General features: G+C 37.6%; 1 protein-coding gene across 1 annotated transcript in view; it reads right to left on the bottom strand.

The window, feature by feature from the left end:
- The window catches only part of rump (rumpelstiltskin), a 187,770-nt gene that overhangs the window by 15,985 nt on the left and 150,972 nt on the right, over positions 1-20,813 (bottom strand). The window contains exon 7 of the mRNA XM_067137703.2: positions 20,234-20,317. Coding sequence (XP_066993804.1) covers positions 20,234-20,317 — 84 coding nt within the window. The remainder of the gene's footprint in view (positions 1-20,233; positions 20,318-20,813) is intronic.

The raw sequence follows: 20,813 nt of genomic DNA, 5'->3' as shown, positions 1-20,813 counted from the left end.
TTATTTCTATCCGGTGGTGAAAATAATTTTATACCATTAACTACTCTACCACAGCCTGACTTACAGCAATGCACAAAACAGTACAGCATGTTGAACTATTAATTTAATCAGGCCACATAACACACGTGCTATAAGTGCTCAACACACAATGAACTGAGTTTAGGAACTGAAAGCAAAGGAAATTCAACTTGTTGACTTGAAATATCTCGCACAATAACATTTCCCACCCTTTCAACACATGGTTTGCCGGTCTATTGAAGCACGTGTTGGACACAGACGTTTGCAGTGCTCCCAGTGGCGGGTCCACAAACTACCACGCTATAACAGTTAAGTCATCACACTTGGTTCTTATATTCGTTATGATAGTGGTTTAACATTGCAATGCAAGGATGGGCGAAGGGCTAGGATTGGAAGAGTAGTAGCTTAATACGCTGGTTGCAGAAATGATACATTGAACCGCAGAGTGACTTCCTCGTGTTCTACTAAATGGTAAAGTAAATGTTAAATTTAGACACAAAACATTTTATTCTTTTTAAATATAAATAAGGACATAAAATTAACATATAGCAATTAATTTAATAGATTTTTTATTATTGATTTGAAAATTCTAGTTTAAAGTCTGTAACAAATGAAAGGTGAAACACAGAGAAATATTGTAACAATTTCAAGATTTATATATAATTGTTCTATTTGTACCAATGCACCAAGTCCAAAGATTAATGTTTGGCACCGCTGAAGAAGAGAGTAGTCGGCTCTTAAAAGATGTACGATAATTTATAGGGAGCGGATTTTTATGTGCTAAAAATGTGAAATACATTTATTTTTTATGTGCTGAAAAACTTTAAAATATGTGATAAAAAAATTGAAATTATTTTCCTTTAAATATCACATAACTAGTCGTGCTCAAGAAGTAAATAAGTATAATGTTTTGTATTAGAATAGGGTAAGGCAAAATGATGTCTGTGTATGGAAACGTGCTGTATGGTATATTCATTTTTGATATGCCAGAGTAGATATTATGAATGGTTATTTTTTTAAAAGTAATGTTTTGTTCAAATATGGCAAAAGCAACCTATCATCTTTGAAAAAATATTACCAGTTCGTACTCTCCCATCACACTCTGGAATATTAGTTGCTAGAAGTAGCCTCAGAATTGTAGTGAACAACAAAGACCATCTCCAAATTGTCCATCACAAATGCATGCCGATTATCTCTAAAGAACGCGAAAACGATTGCTCCACATCACAGGAAGTCAGACAAGCATAGTTAAAGAGAGGAATGTCACTAACAATAACTCCATCAATTTCACCAACATGAGCACCCTCTAACACATTAAAAATTTGGCACATTGTTTGATATCCTGTTTTTCCTGAACAAATTTTGATATTTGACCTTTAACAGTCCCTGTACCTGCGAAGCCGAGAGTGAATCTAATTTATTTTCAACAGCACGCACTTCCTTCACTGTTGGACAACAGGTTAGTGGATTTTCTCAAGTATGTCTATAATTTTACACAAGAAGCTTAGATTGGCAGATATAAACGTCAAATCATTTTTCAAAGAGCTGTCTTTTAGTATCTCTTGAAGAATCTCAATTGACGATGCGTCTTTTTATCTAGCACGTTCAAAACGGATGCAAAACTTTCGAAATTGTCTGCGTAGTATACCACAGCGCTAAGCCAGGTACCCCACCACGTAACAATAGGCAGAGGAAGAAGCGCAAGATCCGGGTTTTTCACTTTAAAGAGATGGATTCTTGAGGGTGCTTTTACGAAGACTTTTTTGCCATTAGACACTAATTTATCCACTTGAGGATACTGAGCCCGCACAGTTTCACATAACCTGTGTAGAGCATGAACAATGCAAGTTACATGTATCATATTCGGAAAGCTCACAGAAAGGCCTTCGGCAGCCTCATGTAAGGTGCACTGTCAGAGAGGAAAAGCAATAAATGGTTGTATTTTATACCTTTTGACCAAAGTAAGTGCATGGCTTCATTGAATAACCTAGCTACAGTGACATGGTTTGCAGCAAGCATTTCTTTACACGCTAGAAAATAAGAATGTTCGCAAGCAGTTCTGTCATTCTTCAACACACCAACAACATTTACTACTTTTCTGCCACTTGAATCAGTGGTTTCGTCAATGCTCACCCACAGTTTTTCGCTATCACATAGGCCTACTGCCCGAATTCTCTGTAAAGTTTCTTCGTAACATTTTGGGAGATAGTTTTTCCTTAATGTGGATTCGCCTGGAGGCTCAAAATTAATGTACTTTGTTAGGAAATTTCTCAGTCCCGGATTATTTATTTTACCAAGAGGAATGTCGGCGAAAACAAATGCTCTGCACACATCTAAATAATACTGGGAATATTTAGATGGGCCTGCATTTGAAGTAGCTGGTTTAGCTATTAGTAACTGTCGCGAACGCACACGCGAAACAGCCGCTGTATGCTTATTCCTAGAGAAATGCTGGATTACTTGAGAACGTTGATCTGCACGTACGGTTTTACCACATGGATGGCAAAATAAATACTTTTCCATCAGTAAAGAAAATGCTTTTAAATTCCACTGCATATTGTTGAAGACGCGACCTTGTACTCGACTTCTCTTTTGGCATTATTTTGCAGGTTACGACACACGCATTTACGGTGAATCACTGTTTCAATAAAAAGAATAGCAGCGGACACTGAAGGAAATATTTCTTATAAATCCATACAAAATCACATGACCACGGGAATGATATATGGACCCAAACAGCTAACTTTACTCTTAGGAGTGATGAAATTCCACTACCTAATGGTGGGGCAATATTCTTCCGAGTCTCCCATGTCGTAACAGAATTACGTCACCTTATCTCTCAGTGATTGCCTTTCGCTGATATTCTATAAGCAAAACCCGAGAGGGCTGACTCATAAAGAGTTGGAATGACGTCATGCAAAGAAACATCTTGTGTAGCAAATCAAATCGCTGTCTAAATGTAACGACGTAGCCAGTGTCCAGCAAGTTTCAGAACTTATGGAGGGAAGTCCATAAATAGCCGAAACATTCAGATACATTATGTTAAATACACTGTTAAAAACAATACCGTAATCGTAAAATGAAAATATGAGCATTGTTTTATAACACAGAAGCATTTTAAATTTTATTGATCAACAAATATTGCCAATTTATGTGCTTATAGATTTTCTTAAAATATGTATTTACATTTTAAAAAATGTAAAAATATGTGTTTTTATGTGAAATAAGATTCAGTTTTTACACTTGGGGATGCACAATAGGAATAATGAACTTCGTAACCTGTGTTAAAACTTACGCAAAAAAAAAATATGTAATAACATAAAAATCCGCTCCCTAATAATAAAATATAATAAAATATGTAAAGTGTTGACAAGGCAGGAAAGGGTTCTATAGAGATTTGAATATACGTCAAAACGTACCAACATGGTGAAAATAATCAATTATGAGCAATCATATGTAAGATGAAGGACACCATTTTACTAAAACAGAAAAAGATTTTAAAATAATCAGAAAAGTTGATAAAGGAAAATTAATGAATGAGCTAGAGAACATACATATCTACCCAGACAAACTTCAATAGAAATAAAAACCTGAACGACCCTACACAACTTCTGAACATTCCCCCCTTCACAAAAAATGCCATTCGCCAGAACGCAGTCCTCTGTTACCTCCCCTTACAATGCCCCGCAGATACAGAGACACATATACAACATGAGGAGCACAACTAGAATGACAAGCAGTCGTCAAACAGCTGAGAGCACTAGCGCAAATGGAGGCAGGAGTAGAAGGGCAAGTGCTGATCCTTCAACGTTAGTTTTTTTTCAATCTTTAAACCATTCAGCATATTCTAAAGAAAAATTTTCCTGTTACAGATATGTCAACAGACTTACTTACGTAAACTTGGATGAAATTACCACTTGCATATCACCAAAGCTTGACTGTCACCATTTGACTACGTCCCTGCCCTACACTGGTTAAGGCTACAAGCTATTTGTGAATTCGACAAATTTTGATGTTAAATTGTTCCTATTGTATTTGTTGTCATATTTGTATTATTGAAGTGATTTTTGTGTGTTCCGCTTGGCTGCGCCATTGGATGCCCTTAACAGTGGGCTGGAGAGACTGTTAGACTTGTCTTGGCAACAAGGGTCGATTGTAGATTTGAACTTCAGCTGCTAAGTTTCGCTTATCGCGCAATTAGCAATGATCGCCGCGCGCTATTGTGTTTCTGAACTTTATAAGTATTTGATGTAAATATGGTTAATAAATCAGTATTAAATATCTTCCGTATATGTTCTACAAAATGAGCTAGCAGAGAGATGATGATTTACCAGCAAACAAACAGTATATTTATTTGTATGGTAATGGGAGACAAACGCAAATATTGGAAGTGCTAACCAAGGCCTGGAGTGAATTATGGGAAGGCATTTTACGGGAACCCAAAATGATAATGGACAACGATTCATCAATTTGTGTGGTATGTTTGGATTGGTTATTGGTGGTACAATTTTCCCTTACAGAAAATTCCATAGGGTAACCTGGGTCTCTCCGGATCATAAGACTGAAAACCAGATCGACTATTTTCCCAAAAAAAGGCATTGGTGCACCTTTCTACTCGATGTGAGAAATAGAGGAGGAGCAGACGTTGGCAGTGACCACCATTTATTCACAGCAACTGTACACATTAAGATAGCATCAGCGAGACGATCAATCAGGTCAATACGGTAGAGTGAAATATAACACCAGCAGGCTGAAAGAGACTACCTTCAAAGATATAAGTAATAATAATAACAACGTAAACGTTTCCACCTTTTCAATACTAAAATATATTAACAAAATTATAAATTACACGGTACTAGTTTCGACCCATCTAGGGGTCATCATCAGCCGTATTGGAGCAAAGATCACTTTTGGCGAAATCCTAAGAAAATGTAAAAAATGTCAAAAATGCTGCTAAAACACGAGAAGCTAAAGAGAGGACCCACAAGGAATACGCTGCCATCAATCAATCAGTTATGCATTGCTTACGCAGGGATAAAAGGATGTTTATTAATGAGCTAGCCACAGAAGCAGAGCATGCAGTGGAAGTAGGAGATGTAAGAACTGTCTATACCATCAATAGACAATGTGATTTGCTTTACGTCCCACTGACGACTTTTATAGTTTTCAAGGATGCCGAGGTGCCAGAATTCAGTCCCGCAGGAGTTCTTTTATGTGCCAGTAAATCTACCGACACGAGAATGATGTATATGAGCACCTTCAAATACCACTGGACTGAGCCAGGATCGAACCTACCAAGCTGGTGTCAGATGGCCAGCGTCCGAACCGCCTGAGCCACCCAGCCTGGCAACAAGACAATTGGCCAACAAGAAATTTGATGGTAGCAAGCCAATTAAGAATAAAGATGACAACCTTCTTACCTCCGAGGAAGAGCGGATGAAGAAATGGAGAGAGTATTTTATGGAAGTCCTGAACCGGATAACAGAACAAACTGAGGAACCAGAGCAGGAGGATGAAGAGATACCTTAAGACCAAAGGCTGAGCAGTAAGCCACCCACAAAACAAGAAATATTTAAAGCCATCAAACACTTAAAGAATGGAAAATATAAAGAACTGGATAATGTTACACCTGAAGCTCTCAAAACAAATCCAGAGGTATGTGCAGATTTACTGCTTAAACTGATTTCTGCTATCTGAGAAAAAGAGACTTTCCCAGAAGAATGGAAGAAATGGCTGCTTATCAAACATCCGAAGAGAGCGGACCTGTCGGTTTGCGACAAATCGCGTGGTATAACACGGCTCTGTGTCCAGCAAGGTTCTTTCACGAGTCATCCTCCACATGATCAAAATGTATGTGGACAGTACACTGTTTCATTCAAGGTTATAAACTTCATAGTTGGTTCCATATTGAATTAAGATTACACATAAATACAAAAATCTAATCCACCTTCTCAATACTTAACAATCATGCGATGTTTTTATAAACATTACAATATACTATTACAAGGTGCTAGTTTCGGTCCTATTAGGGCCATCATCAGCCTAGCCAAGATACATGTGTGTATACCATAGTCCTAAAACAGAGTTGTGCAGTGAGATGAAAGAATGGACTGGGGATGTGGTGGAATGATATACATATAAAATGGTGAATATATGAACTGTTGTAGATGTAACAATGTTATGCTGATCAGTGACAAAATCTTTTGATATATGTCTCATAATTATACATATTAACAATTATCTCAAAACTGAATAAAATAAACTGTATTTGATGAATAGTCTAAGGTTGCACATTTAAAAAATTTGGGGTATGCCAGATTTTAAACAATGTCCAATATTCCCTCAGCCTCAGGCTGATCTCACTCTGTTAGTTGCACTCCACCGAGAAGCTTCTTTCACACTGCGCGCAAGGTTCGTTTGGTTCCTATCGAATTGGGAATATTCCTTTGTAACGCAGCAAGATTTCAATATATCACAAGATATGTCCAACAGTTTTACCAACATTTAACCTCTGTTGTGGATCTATTGGAAATCACGCAAAATAATTCCCTCTGCGCCAATGTTGAACTTCTAGAACTCAATAGAAACACTGGACATTGTTTAAAATCCAGCATAACCCAAATTTTTTAAATGTGCAACCTTAGACTATTCGTCAAATGGAGCTTATTTTATTCAATTTTGAGATATTTGTTGATTAATATGTAATTTTATGAGACATACATATATAGATATCATTCCACCACATCCCCCCAGTGCATTATTTCATCTTTCATCTCACTGCACAACTCTGTTTTAGGACTATGGTATACACATATGTATCTAGGCTAGGCTGATGATGGCCCTAACAGGACCGAAACTAGTACCTTGTAATAGTAGAATTTAATGTTTTTATAAACATCGCATGATTGTTAAGTATTTAGAAGGTGGATAAAATTTTGTATTTACTTTATGTGTACAGTAAGCTGAGAAAACCAGGCTGGGCTCCAAGAAGGCCACTCCTGTGCCAATCAGATTTAATACCTTATGGATAATCGCAGAGCAATCAGCAGAATACTAGTCATCTCTGAATTTGCTGTTTATTGACTCTGAGAATGACTTCCACAGCAGCACGGAGGCTTAAAATAATCCTGCTGGATAAATTCCGGCACCTCAGAATCTCGAAAACTGGACGCTGCTGGCGATTTTTAGTTGTTTCCATTGAAGAGTGAGTTACAATCTAGATTAAGTCATAATTCCAATTACTGAAAAGATAGACTTGATTTTTTCACTATTCATGTATAATACCGTTTTAATAACACACTTCTAGAATGGCAGTGATATCTTGTATATTGTAAGAAAAATGCATAAACTCCTAGAATATGTACTTAATGAAACTAGAGGAGTAAGAACATAAAGCATGAATAAATACTGTATTTATTTGCGTAATAGCCCCCCTTGTCCCACACTTTTACAGCCAAAAATAGTAAAGGGGGGGGGGGGTCCATGATGCGATAACCTCAAAATTTTGTGCAGCGAACACATGACTTATAAGTTATAAAGAGCTATAAATTGTACGTGTAAACATTTCAACACTATTATTTAACAAACTTAGAATGTATTTAAGTTATACTGGCTATTTTCGTCGGAAGGCAGTATTTCTAAACGTAAAAAGACAAATGGTGAACACTACTTTTAGGCCTACGGTACATATAAAAGTCCGTTTTGGTTACTCATATCCTGTCATTCGTTACATCTCATTAATTCCTCTGGTGGGATTGACATCAAGAAGAGCATATGGCCGTAAAAACTCGCTACGAAGATTCGTCTCACGTCATACTCAATCCCCTAGAAGACAGGAATAAGGGTATCGTGTTATGTAATTAAATATTGATACAAAAGATCTTAATGGCCAGTCATTTGTCTGTCTGCTCAGCAGTAGGCCTGCCACACAGTAAACCCGATCACTGCTTTCATTTCAATTTTCGCCTTGCGCTGCCAAATTCCCTGCCTTGCTACCGGTGTGTCGCATTCTAAGTGACGTCATCTTCACTGCTATCTCTCGCCAGTCGCGCCAGCCATGCAATGCAATCAAGTGCATACAAGGTCCCGTTTTATTTTTAACCTTTTAAAAATAATTTTGTTCCCGACTATAGAGTCTAAACAGTGTAAATCTATCCCCAGATGGTCCCTGATATTCCCAGTTGGTGTATACGTAGCAGAAGCAACTCCTTACGAATAAAGCCGTGCTGTAGAAGGCATGACAAACCGCCCGCTGATAACTAGCGTATGTTACGAGTTGTACTTCCGAATGTTATACATAGTAACGGGAAACATTCCTTTGATAACTGCGGCTATTGAAACACAGACCTTCATTTTTAAGTATATTTCATGCTTGTTCTCTACAGTTATCACATCAGGATTTGCGTAAACAGCTGTCCATGCAATAAGACAGACCAGTTTGTTTAGGTTAGGTATATTATCGCCCTGATAGTGCCAAAAGTTTGACGGAAAAAATAAAAATAAATAACAGGAAAATATATTGCATTTATGGATACCTACAGCCGTGGCGGTAATGCGTTTTATTATCATAATGCTTAATTTCCTACGTTCATTGTCTCTTTTTAGTAACGCATACCCTAGTATGTTTTGTTTGGCATTCACAAAAATCGTGTAAAGTACGTTGGGACATAAAATTATTATTATTATTTGTTAGGTACGTTGGCGAGAAAAACAATAGTTGTAATCACGTATTAAACTTACTTCTCTCCAAATATATACCTATATTGGCCCGAGTTACGAGATATTACACAACCACTTTGTTAATGATCTCGCCTGCTGTATAAATAGCAACAACCACAAATATTTCTCAACTAAAGTAAATCAATTCCTCATCCCGAGGTGATACAGCTCTTTTTAGACACACCCCCAGTGGAGGGGAGTTACATGTACCGCTTTTACCGCACATCAACCTTCCTGCCATTTGTTAATCTCTGGCAAGATGGTACCAGGAATCGAAGTCAGACCCCCGAAAGTAGCAACTAATTGTGCTAACCATTACGCTGACGGACATTATAAACTACAAAACACAGACATATAGCATGACTGATGCAGGCTTGCAATGCACGGATTGGACACGAAGCTAGGCCTATTTATCTATTTGTGCGACGTCATCAGAGCTGCAATAGACCTACGCTACAGAGGCTGACACTTTAACTACGAAACACAGATGTACCCCACGAATTCATCGTGTTTTCATTGCGTAGGTCATATGGACGAAGCTATTCACAAATTTGTGAGATGTCATCAGAGCTGCAATAAGACTTTTACCACTTCAAAGCGAAATCGTCGTCGTTCTCTGACGAATTACGTTGGGGGGTCTTATAGGCGAGATTCTTATTTATTTTCTTCATCTCAGAAAGCCAGAGGGGGTCTAATACTCGAGTAAATAAGGTAATCTGCAAAAGCTTCATGACCTTGAGCAATGGGCCATGAAAAGACCAAATTTAACATTACCAGGATAGGCCATTCACACTCCCCTCAACCGATTGCGTAGGCCACATGTTCACGCGGCTTGCTGCAGAGCAAGTGAAACGTGGCACCACGATTTGACAACTGCGAATTTGTTTACAACATTTGTGTACCTCATTAACACATGGCAGCCAATAATGAGACTCCTGGACATACATCGAGCAATGTGTAACCACATTTTTCACAACATTCTTTGTAATAAGTTCTTCCTTCTTTGGCAACAACCCTTGCAGTATCTCAATACATTCCTTTCATTGCTTTGTATACCTCGCAGTTCTTTTAGGCCTGGCTGGGTGTTTTTCTACCTCTTCATGATCATATTTTTTTCAGTAGTTTCATAACACTTATTAAAGTTTGTTATGGACATGGATTTTTCTCTCACTTTTCTGTACAGAATATGTGCGTTGACCAACAATGTACGAAAAATTATCCCAATCGTTATCTTTCTATATTATCTCAGTTTTTCTTAGAGACAAAACATTACTGCTCATCCGATCAAGTAAGGCCCGGTTTCTACAACTCTGTGTTGAATTTTACTTAAATTAATGTTAACTAACAATTGTTACTAATTTTACACTGCGGTTAAAAGTACCCTGTTTTGTGAACACATTTCCAGCATTTGTTAAAGACAAATTAAGATGTTTCCGTGAGATTTCTGAACGGGTTTAGCAGCGATTGATTTGTTTCTTTACATAAAGCGCTCCTAGTTGTGTGTTGAAATAATATTTTGTCACAAATGGCTGACAATATTATAGGTTATGGTTAGCAAAGACCACCAAGACAAACAGGTCAAGTAAGAGGCAACAAAAGCGTTTTTATGATGAATGCGAGATAAATTATGTTTTAATTTGAAAGTATGCAAGTGTGCTCAGAAATGAAACAACGGACTTATATCACAACATTCAATATAGCCTATTCTTATAAGAGTGCAATCTAAGGCTCCTACATCACGGGGAAAATGTGATAATTGATATGTCTTGAATGATTTACGTGCATTCCATTATTGCGGGGGAAAAAAATGTACCAGTAATGTCTTGTTAATCCTGCAATTGCAGCAGGAATTCTTTGCAGAACTCTACACACTCGTCTTGCACTCATGAACATAGTCGCCTAGAATTACATGAGTAATATCTAACAAGGAGAGACCAGACCCTGCTGTCAGTTGATTTCAACCTGCTTCTACTTACCTGTAAGGGGGAGAACCTCAACAGTAACTTGTGCGTAAGGGTTTATGTCAATACGCTTTCGTTTTTGAAAAAAATGAAATGAAGTCAAATGTCTTGACACAGGATCCGCTTTGGACGAGGTGGAGGTGATAGAACACTACAGCGAACGAATTTTACTTCGACATGTCAGGTCCGCAACCTAATAGTTTCTGAAAAATTGATAAATCTCCAATTCCAGTCCAAGGCATATACAGTATACTTGGAGTTACATCCCAGTCAAACTGAGTGCTAGGTCACCGTGCTTGCCTGCGAACCTAGTGAGTTTGAGTCTTGCTGCAGCTATAATTCTTGTACAAAATATTTGAGGGTATGTGAAGATGAAAAAGGGAAGAAAAATATTTTGCAAACTGCATGCACTTTTTCTACCAGAAATGAGGATATGGCCTAAACGTTCCCACCCTCACCGCTAGATATATCTCTCTCTCTGTATATATATTAATTTGAGCTAGAAAATAAAGTTTTTATTCGTATTTTTACATTTCACGGTCCCTCAAATAATTTAATTTGTATAAAAATATAGCTATGGCAGAACTCGTACTCACATAGTCGCGGTTCGTAGATAAGTACGGTCTTATAATTTTGTTAAATACCACCTATTCAATACAATAAAAATGTAATAAAAACTTGCATATTTATTAAGATGTTGACATGGTACATGTTTCGCTCCTTTTTCGTGAGCATCATCAGCCAATTATCATTTACTTAAGGTTATATAAGATCATGAATCTATTCTATTGAATTAAATTATGCTTGTAAACCTGATTGACAATCTTATAATATTTTTCAAGTCATACAACAATAAAATTATGTCTAAGTTAAAACATATTTGTCTGAAATCTGAGTCTAAAATTTTATTGACGAAACACATCTGGTGAAAACCATTGAGATCTGGCTAATTTTATTGATTCAATGTTGCTTGGCTTGTATGATTGTCGTTGAAACTTTGTTTATTAACAATTTTCTACAGTCGATAATTGCGTTATGTTATGAACATTTAACTTGTTCTCGATGTTGCTAGAGTAACAATTGTACAAAATGTATTGGCATTAATTTTATGTTGTCAATACGAGAATATTGTTCATGAACAAACTTGTTGGTTAACAAACACTTTCTAATGTGAGGTAGAATTTGAATGGTTCTCGTATGTTCCAAATTGGGCTTGTTGGTATATCTGTAGGGGACGCCCTAACCTTTTCCGAGGCACCATATCTGCTTTGTCCATATAGGCTGTTGTTACGATGGGCTCGCCACACCCAAAGGCAACCATATAATCATAGAGAAAGAACACCGGAAGAACCTTGTAGATGTAACAGCCATGCCTGAAGAAGCCTTTGGTGGAGATCATAGAGTTGTGATAGGAAAATTGAAAGTTGGAAAGATTGAAAAACCCCAATTAAGAAGAGAGAAAAGAATTAAAGTATGGAAGTTGAAGGAGAAAAACATACAAGAAGAATTTCAAAGAGAAATAATACCCCTGGTACCCAGGACAGATGTGGGGAATGTTGAAGAGGAATGGAAAAGATTTAAGGAAGCATTGGTTGGATGTGCAGAAAAGATGTGTGGTAGAACATCAGGAAATGTGAAAGACAAAGAAACACACTGGTGGAATGATAGGGTAAAGATTAAACTGAAGGAAAAGAAAATGGCATGGAAAGCATGGAAAACATCTAAGACTGAAGAAAGTAGAAGAAAATATGTGGAGGCAAAGAATTTGGCCAAGAAAGTAGTGGAGGAAGAAAAGAGGAAAAACTGGGCCTTATTCACACAGAAATTGAGAGACGATACGCAGGGCAGCAAGAAATTACTGCATGGTATCTTAAGAAACAAAAAGAGAGATCAAGTAAACACCAGATTTGTGAAGGATGAAGGTGGCATAATTTTAACAAAGCGAGAAGAAATAAGAAATAGATGGAGAGAGTTTTTTCAGAAGCTGCTGAACATAAGAACGGATGACAGTCATTCAATGGACGACCAGGAAAGGCAATTAGTTGATGAAGAAATGACATTGAATAAAATTGAAATGGCAGTAAGAAAGATGAAGAATGGAAAAACTGCTGGAATAGATGAAATTTCAGTGGAGATGATAAAGGCAGCTGGAGCTGTAGGCCTGCAGTGGACATATCGGGTTCTCAGGAATGTCTGGGAGAATAAGGAGGTCCCTGAGGATTGGCAAAAAGGAATAATCATCCCAATTTTCAAGAATGGTGATAAAGTTTTGAAGAACTACAGGGGAATTACTCTAATATCCCATGTTGCTAAGATAATGGAAAGGATACTGGAAAGTAGAATAAAGTTGAGGATTGAGAATCAGATACAGGAAAATCAGTTTGGTTTCAGAAGTGGAAGGTCAACAATAGAGCCCATTTTCATTATGAGACAACTAATGGAAAAGCATTGGGAGTACGGGAATGATATGGTGATGACATTCATTGACATTGAAAAAGCATGACAGTGTCCCCAGGACGAGAGTTTGGGACAGTCTGGTGCAAAAAGGAATTGGACAGGGATTAATGAACATGATCATGGCATTGTATAAGGAATGTTGTAGTTGCGTGCAAACACAAGTTGGCAGGACAAGTTGGTTCAAAATAACTAGTGGGCTGAGACAGGGAAGTGTTCTATCACCAATCCTGTTTACAATAGTAATGGATGACATCATGAGAACAGCAAAAGCAGCATATGGAGGAAGAGAAATGAACATGATGTTATTTGCAGATGATTTTGTGATTTGGGGAGAAGACGACAGGAAGGTTCAAGTACAGTTGAATGTGGTGAATGGGAAGATCGAAGAATGTGGATTGAAAATAAGTATAACAAGAGTTTTACTCTTTTCTACGACTAGAGGGGAGAAAGAAGGGAAAGGACAGATTAGACTTGCAGACAAGCCCCTGGAAGTAGTGGAAACGTTTAAATACCTGGGGAGTGAATTAATGGAGAATGCTCAACTGGATGCTGAGATTAGTAAAAGGATTCAAGCTGGAAGTTGTTTCTATCATAGTGTAAGAAACATGTTATGGGACAAAGATGTGCCAACGGAAGCAAAGGATACTATGTACAAGATGTATTACGTACCCATAACAACTTACGGAGCAGAAACTTGGGCAATGACAAAGAGGCATGAGAGTCGAATACAGGCAGCTGAAATGAAGTTCTTGAGAGTATGATACAGAAGAGTAGAAGAGACAAAATAAGGAATGAGAAAATCCGGGAAGAAATTGGAGTGGAAAAAATGAATGACAGAATAGAGAAGAGCCGACTAAGATGGTTTGGGCACATAAAGTGAATGAGCAACGAAAGAATGCCAAAAAAGGTGATGGAAATGCAAATCCAAGGAAGGAGAGGCCGTGGACGACCACGATTGAGATGGAAGGATACCATCCAACGCATCATTATAGAAAGAAACCTGGACTGGGACACAGTGTTGGAGGAGGAGTGGTGGAAAGACCGAAGAAAGTGGAGAGGAACCATGTTTGCCCCTACCCGGCTACAGCTGGATAAAAGGAAATGATGATGATGGTATATCTGTAATGAAAAATAAAAAATATATGTTTATGGTTTTGATTATAATTCTGTATAAACTTCTTATCAAAAGAATTGTCACTTCTTTCTGCTGCGTAATTGACTGGTGTTACTCATAGCCTCTTGAGAACTACTTGTTCTGTTTGCACTCCTTGTATTATATGAGTGTGTGTGGATGGGTTTACGCTTTGGCCTTTAGCGGGGAGTGGGAAGGGGAAGGGAAAGTAGGCGGTGCATTGATAGCTGCAGTAGATTGTGGAGGAGATTGCCTAGGAGAAGTAGTTTGTTTGCGTCAATAAGCCATTAACTATTGTCGGATTAAAATGTTTACAGAATTTATTTATATCAGATTAAAGCATTTGTATTAATTCCGGTTATTGTACTAAGATGGGGTTCTTTCTTTCAATTTTGCCATTTAGGTTTTTATTTTTGTTGTATTGCTGATCTAAATGAATGTATATGTTTTCCAATTCAGTCATTTCTTTTCCTTTTTTCTACTCTTCTTGAAATTCTTAAATCCCTTTCAATAGTTGCAAAACTATATCTTGTTTCTAGCTTGTGTGCTCCCATTGCAGAATGTTTACTTGTGTTTTGCTGCATTTACATGTTTCGAGATATCTTATCATAAAGCTCCGGCCAGTTTGGCCAACATACGAAAAATTACATTCTGCACACGCAAGCCTACATATTCCAGATGCTTGATATTGATTACTATTTATATTAACTTTATTGTGATTGAAGAAAATATTTCGGTTCATGTTTTGGGTTTTGAAGGCAATGTTAATATCTCATTTTTTGATTATATTAGTGCCTTGGTATATAGCTGGGTTAGTAAATGTAAAAGTTGCAAATATGGATTTCTTACTTTTATCTGGTGTAAGAATTGTGGCTAATTTTATTTTCACTTTATTAATGATCTTGTTAACCATTTCTATTTTATAACCGTTATTGGGTGCCAGGTCCTTTATGAAATTAAGTTCTTTCTTTAAACTCTTACTTGTTAGTGGAATTTTTAGGGCTCTATAAACCAAACTCAAAAATGCTGCCTGTTTGTGAGAATTGGGGTTGAGTGACTCGTTTTTAATTGTTACTGGAGTAAACGTCAGTTTTCTACAAATCTGGAAATCAAATTTATTTCCTGCTCTCTTTATATCTACAAAACTTAGCGAATTGTTACTTTCATCTTCTTTAGTGAATTTTATGTTACTGTCTAATTTATTTTAAAAATCCAAAATATTATCACTATTATTAATCCAATAGAATAGATTCACGATCTTATATAACCTGAAGTAAATGATAATTTGATGCTCACGAAAAAGGAGCGAAACATGTACCATGTCAACATCTTAATAAATATGTAAGTTTTTATTACACTTTTACTGTATTGAATAGGTGGTATTTAACAAAATTATAAGAATTTGTTTCACAAGTAGATCTTCAATATAGACAAAAAAAAAAGGAAATTTATAACCTGCAAAACCAATGAGCTGCTGGTCTGTGTTGAAATTCTCAAAGTATATAGACATTACATTGAAATCGGGGGGATTCATTCATTTTTCAGAAATTATTAGGTTGTGGAACTGACATGTTTAAGTAAAATTTGTTTGCCGTTTAGGGTTCTATCACCTCCACTAGGTCCGAAGCGAGTCCTCCCTCATGACATTTGTCCTTAATTTTATCGAAAATGAAAGCATATTGACCTAAACCCTTATACATGAGATACTGTTGAGTGTACCCCAATAGGTATATAAACTTTTTTTTTTCCCCCTGCTATTTGTTGACACAGATAGGTCTTACGGCGACGATGGGATAGGGACGGCCCAGGAATGGGAAGGAAGCGGCCATGGCCTTAATTAAGGTACAGCTCGTTGAAATCGATTGGACATAGGGTCTGATCTCTCCTTGTAAGAACTATAAGCAACTGCTGGACTGGAGATAAGTTTGAATCTGTTGGAAACTCTAACCTATTTTCAATGTCTTCTAGTATCATGTTCATCATGGCTTTGGTAATTAGATATCTTTGTAGAAATCTTTCTTTTGAGAACTTTAAAAAGTAGTTCTCTTAGTATGGGTCTTCCTTTACCTTCTTAAGTTTATAAATAGACTTCATACAGCAGTAAAGCTTCAAACTTACGTCTTCTACATATCTCCATTTTGAAATTTAACACAAGAACTGTCCCCGTTTCTACCATCAAGGTAATTTGCCCCAGACTAGTCAGCCGCTCCCAGGAGTGCTCAATTCGAACTATAAAGAAAAATTGCCCTAAAATTACATACACCCCAGATATTGATGGTTATCGTACAACAAGTATGGAAACAGTGAGGTCAACTAAAAGCCGTAAATGAAGCAAGGCGATGCACGACGTCAGTTTTGGACGAAAATCTTTTTTATCAAGATACACATTGGCTCGCCACCACGCACCTGGCTTTATATTTGTTAACACCTGCAGCTGTAGATGAGTACATTCCCCTTTCCAGCACACTGGACATTGCAGAAGGGGTGCCTAACCTTAAGAAAAAGATGTGATTTAATGCACAAAAGCGGGAGACGAAAACTAACCTAACAGTACCAACACCCTGAGTGGTGAAACATCCTACAAAAATATATACACCTCGAATCATGAGCAATCTTATGAGCACAACAAACACTGTGGATCGGAACCACTCACAATATAATCACAAAAATGGCAAATATACATGTTACGGAGTTTTCCGTGGTAGGTAGAGGTGAAAGAAGGTGCGGGTGTGAATAGGTCTCCAGCTACGAAAGCAAAATTAATTTAAAATTTAACAAGGTTATATTTTCTTTTCAAAAACAAAGAAATAACAAGCATGGCAGGTACAAAGTACCAAATCAAAAAGGGTAGTTACAATATTTACAGGAATTGGACTTCGCGCCCTGATTTTACACTGCTTGGGCAATCAGCTCAGTTTTACCCCAAACACGAGTTTTAACAGAGGGGCAGAAAACCCCATTCATACCTAGGAGCCCTTGCTCCAAATTACACAGAAAAGCCTCCACGAGGCATACAACACTTAATTTTCAAAAGAGCCACTCGCTCTCAAAATTTAAGCCTCTCCCAGGCCACACCAAACTCCACCTTCAAGTTGTCCTCACTGGACATAGACACAGGGGTACAATACCCAACCTACTGAGGTCTATTAAATGAAAAGGGGCAATTACATGACCTCTAAAATAACAATTTGAGAGGAGGCAATCTGCACTCCTAATACACTTGTTTTTAAAAAAACCTAATCTGGCTCTAGGCCACTAATGCAAGGGCTAATCCCATACTACCGAGGTGACTTTAGAAAAGAGCAATTTGTTTTACATTAACGAAGAATAGGTTGAGAAAATAAGTTCACCTCAAGACAATGTGAGTGGGAGCTCGAGAGGGTTAGCACTCTCTATCCCAATATGCAGCGTACAAGAGAATAGAAGAAAAGATCGTTACATTTTAGGAGAAGGTTACATGGAGGAACGCCGGAGACCCTAAAATCAGCAGTTTATATCCTCTCGCGGAAGGTTCTAGGCGTTAGGGGAATGAAAACACCCTCCCACAAACTTTTTATTGGCTCGGGTACAGAAACATATCCAAGTTGGGGGAAGATACATCGGATTGGTCGGAAATAACTCAAAGAAATTCAGGATTGGTTAAATGCAAAACAAGGGGAAAGAGAGGGGTATACAGCCAACTTAAACAATAACTGAAAAAAATTTAGCAAAGACAAACATTTGAAATAAAAATTTCTCCAACAAAATAGTTCTTTGACTTCGCACTAGGTCGCACTATTGTTGATCTTCAGTAGTGTCCTTTAGAAGAGAAAGTTCACACTTCTTACTTCAAGCGAAACAAAAACACATCACAAATGACACAGTTCAAAAACTCAAAATTTTCCACGTGGTGACATCTTCTGAGAAAGTAGAGAATTAATAGCGTAGATAAAGTTCAGACTTCCTCCAGCAGAGGGGTTTCAACTGGCGCACATTTTAAATTAGCGGAGTGGAGGTGTACCGCCCGGTACAATACACAATCAAAGAAATAAAAACATGTCATATTGTCAGGACTCCCCAAGAAAGCATACGGCGTTCATGCAACTCTCATTTACAAAGCCTTGATGGTAAATAAGACGTCGTCTAACATTCGCTCACATGAGAAGAAACAAGACTGCGCTGGTCACAAATCAGAGCACTGGCGCTCGTAAAGCTAAACTTGAATGATGAAGTGGCTAACTCCAAAAATCTCAATCTGAAACTAGGAAAATGCCACGTGTAGACAATCGATCATGTCTGAACATCTGAAAGTTACTGAAATATTACAATCTTACAACTCGAGAAAATCGCATTAATAATACTTTTTACAGAAAACTTGATTCTAACTATTCAAACTCGGAAAGCGAAACTGGGTTAAGGGAACTCGTGAATCAAACACTAATTTACACTCATCTTCATATTCAAATAGTCGTGAAGGTGACACAAATTAAATATCAAAAGTTACCCTATCCCCATTTGCAATATTAAAACACGTTCGCACTTTAGTAATTACATTTGTACTCATCTATTTCGTTGACTTAGTTGCACTCTGCCGGCCAGGTCGTTCACATTGCGCGCAAGGCTCTATTGGTTCCAACTTTTGGGAATTTTCGTCACACCACAGCAAAAATCCATTATAAGAATGTCGTATGGTTTTATCTACATTTAACTTCCGTATCAGAAATATTGGTCCACAAGCAAGACACACACCCTTTGCGCCAATGTTCAACTTTCAATTCCCTACCTGAAGACGCACTTGAAATTTAGAACTCAATAGAAGTATCTGGACTTTACATTCAACCGGCGTATTACACTTTTAAAGTGCTAACAAGGGCATATCATTGTAAAAATTGCGTGACTTAAGACTTCGGCAAATCCATAAGGGTATCTTGGTTAGGCTGATAATGACCCATATAGGGTCGAAACTAGTACCTTGATAATGTATTGTAATATATTTATAGACATTGAAATTATTGTACAGTATTGAGTAGGTGTAATAAACTTTGAAAATTATGTGCGACACCTTTCCTTTGTCTGAAATACTTTGAATCATTTCACTGCAAAGAGTGTATGAATGTTGAAAGTCTAATGCTTAGCGGGCGAGCAGGCCGTGTGGTTAGGAGCGCGCAACTGTGAGCTGGCATCCGGGAGATAGTGGGTTTGAACCCCACTGTCTGCAGCCCCGAAGATGGTTTTCCATGGTATCACATTTTCACAACAGGCAGATGCTGGGGCTGTACCTTAATTAAGGCCACGGTCGCATCCTTCCAGATGGCCTTTCCTATCCCATAGTCACCATAACATCTATCTGTGTCGGTGTAACGTAAAACAAATGGGGGGGGAGAAGAAAAGAAAAGGATGCCAGCAGCGATGTTCCTGTAACCGTGATCATTTAAGAAATATAGACTTCATTGGTATGGGCATGTAATGAGAAGGGACAATGGACGAACTGCTACGTAACACCGAAGTGGAAAGAAGGAGCGTGGGGAAAACTACAGAAACATTAAGAGACTGTGGAATTGGCGCAGGAAAAGGGATTCACGTTGGAAAATTTCGAAGAATAAAAAGTGTTTAAACATAGGCTCATTTTGCATGTTCCTTACATGCAAACGGTGAAAGAAAGACTCCACACTATTGTGTTGCATGTAAGGCTGGCAAGAAAAACAAGTGCAACGAGAGATGTCCAAGGGAGAAAAGTGTTTGATGGATTTGCGTTTCCATAATGTTTTAATGGTGTTTAACACCAATAAAATTTTTTAAACTGTTCTTCAGTGTGCAGTTCTTCACATCAAACAGAACATTGTGAATTACATGTTAAAAAAACTTAGTAGTCCAAAGATGTGTCTTAAGCATTAAAAAATGGTGTATACGCGCATGCTCAGCATGCCAATGGGTTCAATTTTGTATAATGATCGATGATTGAACTTACCTAAACCTGCTCCTAAAGTAGCAGCAGCACCAGGCAGTGCCCCAACAAAACTTGAAGATATCTGCTGGCCAGTAGGCAAGTTCCCTGCAAAAATTAAAATGCTTTAGAAATGACATGCAATACAACCCATTGCTGATTGCAGCATATGACTAAGCAGTCTTGATACCATATTTACTCAAGTAACTTTGCCCTCATTATCTAGTGCAATATTATCATCCTTTTACAAAAATAATACACTTTTATATTTAGAGTAATGTACAAATTAATCCGAACACATATTTCTAAGACAGTTTGTCCATAGAAATGTTCTCTCAAGTTTCCCCAACTTCCCCTGACCTACTAAGAAAAATTTCCCTGACTCAAGAAAACTGAGCATGTTTTACAAGGAACAAAAAAAGGAAATTCTAGCCTCCACCAATCCCATAGCTGGCGCAATTCTCTCTCCCCTTCCCTTTCTTCATTTATAGAAAAATATTTACACTAATGGGCACTTTATATATGAATTCCAATAAGTCTAGGTCTATATTCAAAACAGTTTTCAAATTTGAAGACATATCAATCAGAGGCACCATAGGTTTCT

This window comes from Anabrus simplex, chromosome 1 (genome assembly GCF_040414725.1).
Source record: "Anabrus simplex isolate iqAnaSimp1 chromosome 1, ASM4041472v1, whole genome shotgun sequence".
NCBI classification, from domain to species: Eukaryota; Metazoa; Arthropoda; class Insecta; order Orthoptera; family Tettigoniidae; genus Anabrus; species Anabrus simplex.
The sequence above is the reverse complement of the archived record's forward strand: the minus strand, read 5'-3'. Positions and strand labels throughout refer to the sequence as shown.